The 11,438-nt window shown below is 46.7% G+C and overlaps 1 protein-coding gene across 7 annotated transcripts in view; it reads right to left on the bottom strand.

Annotated features, from left to right (window-relative positions):
- Nucleotides 1–246: 246 nt before the first annotated feature.
- Nucleotides 247–11,438, bottom strand: part of mcf2la (mcf.2 cell line derived transforming sequence-like a) — an 84,958-nt gene continuing 73,766 nt past the window's right edge. For 3 of the 7 annotated variants that reach the window (XM_029756910.1, XM_029756906.1, XM_029756908.1), the window contains exons 14-29: nucleotides 9,819–9,963; nucleotides 9,119–9,185; nucleotides 8,810–8,925; nucleotides 8,420–8,582; nucleotides 8,079–8,297; nucleotides 7,710–7,931; nucleotides 7,313–7,484; nucleotides 7,114–7,186; nucleotides 6,913–7,013; nucleotides 6,565–6,657; nucleotides 6,325–6,381; nucleotides 6,022–6,096; nucleotides 3,773–3,853; nucleotides 2,823–2,932; nucleotides 2,468–2,693; nucleotides 247–2,271 (exon numbers count right to left, since the gene is read on the bottom strand). In XM_029756910.1, the coding sequence (XP_029612770.1) occupies nucleotides 2,192–2,271; nucleotides 2,468–2,693; nucleotides 2,823–2,932; nucleotides 3,773–3,853; nucleotides 6,022–6,096; nucleotides 6,325–6,381; nucleotides 6,565–6,657; nucleotides 6,913–7,013; nucleotides 7,114–7,186; nucleotides 7,313–7,484; nucleotides 7,710–7,931; nucleotides 8,079–8,297; nucleotides 8,420–8,582; nucleotides 8,810–8,925; nucleotides 9,119–9,185; nucleotides 9,819–9,963 (2,000 nt within the window). In that variant the 3' untranslated portion in view covers nucleotides 247–2,191. The remainder of the gene's footprint in view (nucleotides 2,272–2,467; nucleotides 2,694–2,822; nucleotides 2,933–3,772; nucleotides 3,854–6,021; nucleotides 6,097–6,324; nucleotides 6,382–6,564; nucleotides 6,658–6,912; nucleotides 7,014–7,113; nucleotides 7,187–7,312; nucleotides 7,485–7,709; nucleotides 7,932–8,078; nucleotides 8,298–8,419; nucleotides 8,583–8,809; nucleotides 8,926–9,118; nucleotides 9,186–9,818; nucleotides 9,964–11,438) is intronic. The other 4 variants (XM_029756907.1, XM_029756909.1, XM_029756911.1 and 1 more) reach the window with 4 other exon arrangements.

Raw genomic sequence — 11,438 nt, 5'->3', positions numbered from 1 at the left:
ATGTATAATGTACAGCTACAGTATGTCGATTTGAATTGAACACTAAAGTATATTCTTTTCTGTATTTTGCAGTTTCACAACATAAACGTTTTCAATATATTCATTCAAGAAAAGTCACGCCTTGAGTTTTATTGAAGACTTAGTTGTTAGCTATCTGTCTAGTTTTGCATGGGAACGCAATTCAAGGGCTGATTAACCTTTAATGATATCTGACGGTTTTATAATGAGAAAAACAAGGTCATTGGATTAAAGCAAAGAATGTTTGTCTTTATTCAGCGGCTTTAATAATACACCTCAGAGATACATATTTACACAGATATGAATGCATATCATTAATTATATAACATCTGTATCAATACTTGTTACCGTAGGAAAATAAAGAACAAAATAATGCTGCAATGTGCTGCATAACAATGTGACACACAGTAACGACATTGTAATCTCACTGGGTGCAAATCGAAAAAGATATACAGTAGAACAATAAGTTATAAAAACAGTTATAACTAAAACGGTTATAACCAAAACAGTTTAAAACCTTTTATTGTGCGTGCTGAAATTTGAGACAACCATCATTCTGAGTTCAACTTTCAGCACAGGACGTACAGTTATATTCCATCTTCGGTTTTCAGTGTACAGACTGCATTCTCAAATAAGCAAAAGGAGGATATTTCTATTAATATATGTCCTCTCAGGAGTTTTAAGAAATTACCATGGAAACATGCCCGGCAACCAATTAATAAAATATCTTTGATATATTTAGACCCACGAAAACATATCCATGGTCTTCATACACAACATACACATATTCAATGAAAAATACGAGGTATAGGCTAATAATATCTGTACACATCTTTCTCAAATAAATGAACTTATACACATTGGTTAACGCATACAAATAATTCCTTTTAAGTTTATACTCTCTAGTACAGTACACAGTTATTTCAACATCAATCGACCTGACATGAATCTTTTTATGGGAATCAATCTTCAGGGGATTTCTGTGTAGTGTATAGGATTTCACTTTGAGCCAAGAGAAAATGATTCAGAAGAACATCCTGAGCACTGTTATTGAAGTTTCTATGATATCTGACCGTCCTGTAATATCACCCCTGCCTAAAGGAACACCTGGTAGTTTAAAGCCCAGCTCTCTCAGATCACTGGGAACAAAGCCAAGAGTTCACTGATAGCCCAGACAGCACAGGTGGAGGAAGGAGAAACAGGGAGGGAGAGGGACTGGAAATGTACTGGAGGGCCTCTGGACAAAGCCATAGATATACACAGTTGACCAAACTCAAAAAGTATTTCATGACAATTCCATTCTAATTTGCATTCTTGCTAGAATGTGATTGTCTCGACACTTTTACAGTTTAGTTTGTCTTGGGGGATCCAGTAGAAACATATGAAATATAAATCCATCATCTATTTTTAAAGTCACTCAGGAGAGAGACTGAGGACATACTGAGGAGGTTGACTGCCTGACACAGAGAAACATTATGACACAACCGGTTACCAGAGTCCACAGGAGAGAGACTGAGGACATACTGAGGAGGTTGACTGCCTGACACAGAGAAACATTATGACACAACCGGTTACCAGAGTCCACAGGAGAGAGACTGAGGCATCTGTTTGTCTGTTGAAGTGTTGAGTTCAGTAGAGGAGCTCCTGACTCCATATCACTGTCACCTTGTTGGAGTGGGAGGAGCGGTACCACGCTAGGCTAACAAAGCCTGCCTGTGTGTGTGAATGGAGCGGGTGTGTCCTTCCTTGTTCATCTCTGTCAAACAGGTAGGGGAGGCCTGAACTTCCTGTTCTCAATGTGTGCTAGCCCTCAATCACAGTAAAAGGCTAGGACACTACCTCTTATCCCTGAGAGTGGAGTATGTCCAGAGGAAAGCAGTCCTTCATTACCTTCCCTTCACATTGACAGATAAGCAGCTATTAGACTGCTTTCTGCTACAGTCCAGACAGCCTCCACTTCAGTGTGAGAATGAAGTATCTATGGACTGTAATGAAAACTAACGTGTGCAAGCATTTCACTGTAAAGGCTACACCAGTTGTATTCGGCGCATGTGATAAATACAATTTGATTTGATTTGAACAGTAGTAGAGGGGAAAAGTGCACGTGTTGTTTGAACAGCCAACCACTGGGTGGCGCTGTAGCTGTGTCTCAGGGCTTAGAGAGGGCGGGACTTTAGGGCTTGATGTCAGAGAAACTTGTGTAGGTTTCACTGCAGCTGGAGGAGGTGCTGAGGTTGCCAGTTACACTGCCCTCTGTAACACAAAAAAACACACACAAGTTAGTTTCCATTAGAGTCCACAGATACTTCTAAAACAAACTAAAATACAGACACACTCCTGTTACTTTTCATAAAAGCTATTTGGGTTGCAAGATACAGTCCCCTCTTGCACAAACTGAGAGAGAGAGACTGAAGAGAAAGAGGCAGACAGACAGACGGAGCCAGTGTACCTGAGCTGCAGAGAGACTGCGAGGACTTGGACTCTGTGATGAGGGTGAGAAGGTTGGCTGCTGCTACCCAGCCATCTTTGTTGCTCCCCAAGTTTCTAACAAACCACTGTCCGTCATCTCCCTCTTTAATGAGCTGCACCATGTCTCCACTCTTCACTGACAGGTCCTGAGGCCCTCCTTTCTCCTTCTCATAGTCCGCCACCACTGTGAACCTGTCGCCGACAGCCTGGGGTCACAGGGTAAAGGGCAAAGTTCATATGTTTGCGTCCAGTGTGTCAGGTTACCATGTGTGTTGCTAGGGAATAACAAGTAACTTTCATAACATGTTGTAGAGATGTTGGCGACCATGACTCACCAGCTTCCTGCCTCCCTCATCCTCAGGGTCAGAGTTCATGGGGTCCTCGGCGCTGGAGTACCCATCATGCACTTCTGACACGTCCATGGAGAAAGAGGCCTTGTTCCAACCTAGGGGGAGGAGGGAAAGAGAGAAGGAGAGTAGGAAAGAGAGAAGGAGAGTAGGAAAGAGAGAAGGAGAGTAGGAAAGATAGAAGGAGAGTAGGAAAGAGAGAAGGAGAGTAGGAAAGAGAGAAGGAGAGTAGGAAAGAGAGAAGGAGAGTAATAGAATTCAGCAAACTCGATTGATATCTAGATTAAGATTTAGCAGTGGCACCAAAAATTCCAAGACACATCCAAGATAGATTGCAATTCAGAGAATGTTATTGGCATGGAATGTTTGATCCCAACATGGAGGATAGTTAGTCAAACTAGAGAAAGGGAGTGACACTCAAGAGGAAAGGAGGAGCGGACACGAACACAATCATACACAAGACAAGGTGATATGTACAGTGATAGGTGACGTGTGTGGTGAGAACTTGATGCAAACACATCCATTGACAGAGTACACTGTAAATCCTCAAACAGAACCACAAGAATCAGATTAGAACCCAAAGAACATGATTGAATAACCAAGAAGAACAGAGGTGGAGTCCTAGCATCCAGTGAGACCTAGATCAATGCATTGTGATCAGTCAGAAACACAGACACACAGCAACCAACACGACAACGCATGCTACAGAGAGAGAGACACACAGTTTGCCTTACAGTAAACAAACAACCCAAATCAGTATTTTCCGGCTGTGAATATCACACAGATATTCAACAGCAAATCTCAGAGAGAAGATTTGTTTGTGATTGTGGAACAAGCTAGTGATTTGTGACTATGTGTTGGAGGGAAGAAGCAGAGCAGGGTCCAGGCCAACCACACAGTGCAGCAGCGTGTTCCTCCCAGGCATGTTGTAACACTACCTCTCCTTTTGGCCTGTAAGAGACTAGAGGTGCTGAGCCACTTGGCCCTGCTCAGAGTGATGTGAGGAGTCTGACCAGGCTCTGAGGAGAAGAAGCAGTAGCAGTCAGCAACGTCGTCCAGATGAACGCTGTGTCTGCCACTCAGGTGGCTTTGAAGTACACAGGTGTAGGTTGACTCATCCATCAAACTGTCTGACTAAGGCCTTTGAGACCAACAAGGCTTTCATTGATTTTTCCCTTGTTTAAAACAAGACATTGTTGTATGCATCTTCTGTAGTCAACGATCGTCAAATTTGAATTCTCTTATCTGGTTCATCTCCATGTTGCTGTCGATCGTCAGTCCAGTGTCTTTACCTAGACAGTACCATGGCACTCAGCGGGCCTGGTGGCTGAATGTCGATCATTGATCTACCACAATTCATTCCCTCTCCAGTTTACTCAAATAATGCTTGCATGATGGTCACACAGAGATATATTTTGAGATGATGGGGAGTTGACATGGTGCTGAGACGACTACAGTAACGGAGGGTCAGGATGGATGGATGACTACAGTGACGGAGGGTCAGGATGGATGGATGACTACAGTGAGGGAGGGTCAGGATGGCTGGATGACTACAGTGAGGGAGGGTCAGGATGGATGAATGACTACAGTGAGGGAGGGTCAGGATGGATGGATGACTACAGTGAGGGAGGGTCAGGATGGATGGATGACTACAGTGAGGGAGGGTCAGGATGGATGGATGACTACAGTGAGGGAGGGTCAGGATGGATGGATGACTACAGTGACGGAGGGTCAGGATGGATGGATGACTACAGTGAGGGAGGAACAGGATGGCTGGATGACTACAGTGAGGGAGGGTCAGGATGGATGGATGACTACAGTGAGGGAGGGTCAGGATGGATGGATGACTACAGTGAGGGAGGGTCAGGATAGGTGGATGACTACAGTGAGGGAGGGTCAGGATAGGTGGATGACTACAGTGACGGAGGGTCAGGATGGATGGATGACTACAGTGAGGGAGGGTCAGGATAGGTGGATGACTACAGTGACGGAGGGTCAGGATGGATGGATGACTACAGTGAGGGAGGGTCAGGATGGCTGGATGACTACAGTGACGGAGGGTCAGGATGGATGGATGACTACAGTGAGGGAGGGTCAGGATGGATGGATGACTACAGTGAGGTAGGGTCAGCATAGGTGGATGACTACAGTGAGGCAGGGTCAGGATGGATGACTACTGTGAGGCAGGGTCAGGATGGCTGGATGACTACAGTGACAGAGGGTCAGGATAGGTGGATGACTACAGTGACAGAGGGTCAGGATAGGTGGATGACTACAGTGAGGCAGGGTCAGGATAGGTGGATGACTACAGTGAGGCAGAGTCAGGATAGGTGGATGACTACAGTGAGGCAGAGTCAGGATAGGTGGATGACTACAGTGAGGCAGGGTCAGGATAGGTGGATGACTACAGTGAGGCAGGGTCAGGATAGGTGGATGACTACAGTGAGGCAGGGTCAGGATAGGTGGATGACTACAGTGAGGCAGGGTCAGGATAGGTGGATGACTACAGTGAGGCAGGGTCAGGATGGCTGGATGACTACAGTGAGGGAGGGTCAGGATGGCTAGATGACTACAGTGAGGGAGGGTCAGGATGGCTAGATGACTACAGTGAGGGAGGGTCAGGATGGCTAGATGACTACAGTGAGGGAGGGTCAGGATGGCTGGATGACTACAGTGAGGGAGGGTCAGGATGGCTAGATGACTACAGTGAGGCAGGGTCAGGATGGCTGGATGACTACAGTGAGGCAGGGTCAGGATGGCTGGATGACTACAGTGAGGGAGGGTCAGGATGGATGGATGACTACAGTGAGGCAGGGTCAGGATGGCTGGATGACTACAGTGAGGTAGGGTCAGGATGGATGGATGACTACAGTGAGGGAGGGTCAGGATGGCTGGATGATTACAGTGAGGCAGGGTCAGGATGGATGACTACAGTGAGGGAGGGTCAGGATGGATGACTACAGTGAGGGAGGGTCAGGATGGATGACTACAGTGAGGCAGGGTCAGGATGGATACAGTGAGGGAGGGTCAGGATGGATGACTACAGTGAGGGAGGGTCAGGATGGCTGGATGACTACAGTGAGGGAGGGTCAGGATGGATGGATGACTACAGTGAGGGAGGGTCAGGATGGATGGATGACTACACTATAGAGTCAAACACAGGTATGACATGGACTAGATAGAATACCTTTACACCCAAAGGGAGTTGGGTCACTCTTAATCTCGTGGCGTTTGGCTTTATGGTCAGGGCTAAGGGGGGATCCTGTCGGCCGAAGAAGAGAGACAGAAGAGAAGGAAACAGAGAGAAATGATAAAGAGAGCAATAGAAAAACAGCTGTGAGAGAGGGAAGAACTTCCTGAAACTGACTAGAATAGATACTTGCTAATACTATTGGAGACATCTAAATAATGAGGCTGGGGGACAGGCCTACTAAAACAGACACTAATTCTAATATTTGATGTATTAACTGCAAACTATACTGTAGTATACCTGGTTGAGAGAATACCATTGGTAATGTTAGACTTTTACCAGCAGGGTGAAGAAATTCTGCAAAGGAAAGCATTCCAAAATATCAGTCTTCAAAAGCCCTGATGGAAAGGATGTGCCCTGTCTAAAATCATGTTGGGGGGTAGGTTAAGAGAGCTTGGGGTTGACTTCAAAATGGAGAACATATCTTTGCCATATATGATGACAACAACATGGGGGATGCCTCCAGGACACTAGTGTTACCTTTCTGACTCTTCAGATTGCTGAAGCCTTGAAGGGTAAAACGCTTTTTAGCCACTGATGCCCTGTCAGTGGTGGGACTGGTCACTGTCTCCTCTACAAACATGGTAGAGAAAGAGGGACAGGAAGGAGAGACAGAGTAAAATGGTTTGAAGAGGAAAAGAAGAGAAAGAAAGCTCAGATTAAAGGAGGAACAAGGAAGGAGGAAGTAGGAAAAGATTCAAGGACGACTTGGGTACCTAACCAGACGAGGGGGGTCACTAAAACTGCAACAGAAGTTGGCTTTCTTGTCATGAGCATTTGATAGAAGTAAAAAACGTTTTCTTTACTCAACAAAATAGGGCAACTCACCTTTGTGTTTTGGGGAGGAGGGGGAGCTGGGGTCAGAGTTGACAGCATCTGTCTTCTTCTCTTCTCCCTTCTTCACGCTCTTCTGACAGTTCCTAAATGGACTAAGAGGGAGAAACAAACAGGTGAAAAAGAGAAGAACCAACCATGTTGATTCCTTCTCTCTAACCGGCTCTAGCCATGGTTCTCTCTGTAAAATCTGACCTGAGACAGATAGGTGGGCTGTTGCTGGTTGGACTGGGAGACATTGTGTCTGACGCCTTCTTTTGACTCGATTCTGGAACAAATCATCACATTTACTAACAGAACACAGACACAACAACAGAGAATTTAGCATCCAGATGTGTATCAACTCTGGAATGTGTGTGCGTGTGTCTGTAATGCCGCAGATCCCCTATCTTACCCCTGCAGGCCTTCAGCTGGCCAGTCAGAACCTTCCTGATCTCGTTCAACCAAGATGTTTTGATCTCAGGTGTCGCAGCCTGGATGATAAACACCTCCTCTCTGGAATTACACCAGATCTCAAACTTCTTGTTGTCACCCTTGGCGCTCTCTGTGATGCCCACCGCACTCATCTGTTTGAGAGAACCGAAGAATATTACACTTCTATATCACTGTTGAACTCATAACATACTATAGATCCAAGTAAAAATCCATGGAGAGCCAGCCAGACAGCCAGCCAGACAGACTGCCAGAAAGTCAGTCAGGACATTGAGGAAGTGTTTGAAGCTGTACGAGGGGGCTTTCTCGTAACCCTCCCCCAGACAGTGAGCCAGCCAGCCAGACATAAACAGACTCACGTTGAGGGAGTGTTTGAAGCTGTAGGACGGGGCTTTCTCGTAACCCTCCCCGTTCTCCTCCCGTCTCTTACAGAAGAGCAAGGCTTTTTCATGCAGGAACAGGTGTCTCTGCATGGGCTTGAAGCGGGCCAGGTCCTTGACCTTAGCGTGACCTTTCTTGTGTTCCGTCCACACGCTGAACGACCCCTGCATCAGCAGCCTGCCCAGCTCCGTCAGGCTCCCCTGGGGATCAATAAATTAACACAATCAATCACAAGTAGGAAAGATAACTGAGCGTTGTCTGTGGTACAGAAGATGTTACCCTGTTGGGTAACTTTCTCCTCCCCACCCTAAAGCACGAGGAGAATAGGGGGGTCGTGGTTAGCTGACCTCATATCCTGTGATGGCGATGAGGTGCATGGAGTCGTTGACAGCCTTCAGGATCCCCAGGATGGAGGACAGCGCCTCCTGCAGGTCCTCTGAACCCTCACAGCCCTTACTGTACTTCAGTAACTCCTTCAGTATCAGCTGGTATTTGGTTATCCTCTGGACTGGCTTGAGGAGGTACGAGTCCAACCCCAGTTTGTGTTCCAACTTTCTCTGGCACTCCTTCGTAAAAACAAACAATCACACATCAATACATTTTTTGTTTTTACAAGCTTACAGTATACTGAGCTTGAGGATCCTATCCAAGATACACTGAGGGCCCTGAAAGAAAGGTGAAAGGTTACCTGGAAGAAGGCGCAGTCGGAGCACTGTCTCCACAAGCTCTCGGAGCGAGGTTTGTTCTGACAGTACTTCTCATAGATCTGCAGGTCGCCCATCCTCTCCAGGAAACAGCGTCCCACCAGCTCAGGGACGTCTGTGTAGGTCTCCAGCTCCCTGAGGAATGTCCTGATGAGAGACACAGACAGACAACGGGACGCAGGTTAGTACTCCCGAGGTTGGGAAGCAGTGGGGGACTTGAGGTAATGTTAACCAAATGAAATATTGTTGAAATTGGTCCCTATAAATCGATATGGTTGAATGAATGTGCCTCTTCTGTAACAGCTGTTCACAATGACAGGACATTGCTCAGTAAACATTATGTAACATGGGTGTTGCAGTGGAATAAAAGTCACCTCTTGTGGAACTGGTAGATCTCCGGCATGTTGCCAAACAGGACATCCTTCCTGTTGAGCAGAGCACTGGGGAGGAGCTGGGCCATGGCTGGGTTGTCCATCTCTGCAGCATAACCCTGGAATAACAACACATACTAAAATGTTAACACAGGACAATCTGAGAAGTCAATTTTCAACAAACCCCCCCCCCCCCCCCCACACACACACATATACATACATATACATACATATACATACATATACATACATATACATATATATTACTACAAGTGAAGTAGTGGCGGCCTCTAGTGGTCAGAAGTGACACACCTGCAGTACACAGAGTAGCTCCTCTACATACGCCCTCTCAGTCTCCAACAGCTCGTTCATTACATGTCTGTAGGAACAAAACAACATTCTATTTAACATCAACATATTGTATTATTATTTTGATAAACTATACCAAGTATGAAATATCTAACTATCTTTCTAACCATCTCTTTTCAATTGTGTTTCACAAGAGGATTAATTGATCGTTTTTTTAAATATATTTTTTTTACCCCCTTTTTCTCCCCAATTTAGATCTTGTCTCATCGCTGCAACTCCCTAACGGGCTCAGGAGAGGCGAAGGTCGAGTCATGCGTCTTCCGAAACATGACCCGCCAAACCCGGAAGCCAGCTGCACCAATGTGTTGGAGGAAACACCGTCCAACTGACAACCGAAGTCAGCCTGCAGGCACCCGGCCCGTCACAAGGAGTCACTAGAGCGCGATGAGCCAAGTAAAGCCCCCCCGGCCAAACCCTCCCCTAACCCAGACGACACTGGGCCAATTGTGCGCCACCCTATGGGACTCCCGGTCACGGCCGGTTGTGACACAGCCTGGGATCGATCCCGGGTCTGTAGTGATGCTTCAAGCACTGTGACACAGTGCATTAGACCGCTGCGCCACTCGGAAGGCCGTTCATTGATTTATTTTAAGGCATTTCAGGCTATAGTATGACATCATTGACCTTTGACCCCTGACCCTACCGTCGGAGCACAGCCAGGTTCTCCTCCTCCTCAGACAGAGAGCCGTGTCTGCTGCCACCGTTCTGCACCTGGACCTCCACTATTCTGCAGTTTTCTACGTTCAAGATGTTGTCCTCTGCATTCCTTGTCTCTTGACTCCTGTGAGCTACAAGAAACAGAAAGACGGCATAAGAACTACTCATCTGATCTTCAAACAACCAACAAAAAAGTCATTTCAATCAATCAATGATATATTGTCGGGGAATGAGATATTGTTTAAGGCACAATTGCAGTTCTTACATGCCACTAGATGGCAATGAATGGATCAGAAACAGGACAGGATACTGCTGACCTGCAAAACAACTCAGCAAAATGTAAAACTGACCCTTACCTCAACCTCAACCTTAACCTAACCCAATTTGAACCTATTCTAAAATAAAATATTTGGAGTGTCCGTATAGCCTTTTCCATCAGAACCAGAGAGACGGAGGGAAAGACAGAGAAAGAACCAGAGAGACTTGGAGGGAAAGGCAGAGAAAGAACCAGAGAGACTGGGAGGGAAAGGCAGAGTTAGAACCAGAGAGACAGGGAGGGAAAGGCAGAGAAAGAACCAGAGAGACTGGGAGGGAAAGGCAGAGAAAGAACCAGAGAGACTGGGAGGGAAAGACAGAGTTAGAACCAGAGAGACTGGGAGGGAAAGGTAGAGTCTGAACCAGAGAGACTGGGAGGGAAAGGTAGAGTCTGAACCAGAGAGACTGGGAGGGAAAGACAGAGAAAGAACCAGAGAGACTGGGAGGGAAAGACAGAGAAAGAACCAGAGAGACAGGGAGGGAAAGACAGAGAAAGAACCAGAGAGACTGGGAGGGAAAGACAGAGAAAGAACCAGAGAGACTGGGAGGGAAAGACAGAGAAAGAACCAGAGAGACAGGGAGGGAAAGGTAGAGAAAGAACCAGAGAGACAGGGAGGGAAAGGTAGAGAAAGAACCAGAGAGACAGGGAGGGAAAGGTAGAGTCGGAACCAGAGAGACTGGGAGGGAAAGGTAGAGTCGGAACCAGAGAGACTGGGAGGGAAAGGTAGAGTCTGAACCAGAGAGACTGGGAGGGAAAGGTAGAGTCTGAACCAGAGAGACTGGGAGGGAAAGGCAAAGATAGAACCAGAGAGACTGGGAGGGAAAGACAGAGAAAGAACCAGAGAGACTGGGAGGGAAAGGTAGAGATAGAACCAGAGAGACAGGGAGGGAAAGACAGAGAAAGAACCAGAGAGACTGGGAGGGAAAGACAGAGAAAGAACCAGAGAGACTGGGAGGGAAAGGTAGAGTCTGAACCAGAGAGACTGGGAGGGAAAGGTAGAGTCTGAACCAGAGAGACTGGGAGGGAAAGGTAGAGTCTGAACCAGAGAGACTGGGAGGGAAAGGTAGAGAAAGAACCAGAGAGACTGGGAGGGAAAGGTAGAGTCTGAACCAGAGAGACTGGGAGGGAAAGACAGAGAAAGAACCAGAGAGACTGGGAGGGAAAGGTAGAGAAAGAACCAGAGAGACTGGGAGGGAAAGGCAAAGATAGAACCAGAGAGACTGGGAGGGAAAGGTAGAGTCTGAACCAGAGAGACTGGGAGGGAAAGGCAAAGATAGAACCAGAGAGACT

Source organism: Salmo trutta, chromosome 6 (genome assembly GCF_901001165.1).
Source record: "Salmo trutta chromosome 6, fSalTru1.1, whole genome shotgun sequence".
Classification (NCBI taxonomy): Eukaryota; Metazoa; Chordata; class Actinopteri; order Salmoniformes; family Salmonidae; genus Salmo; species Salmo trutta.
Note: the sequence above shows the minus strand (reverse complement) of the source record. Positions and strands in the feature narration are given on the sequence as shown.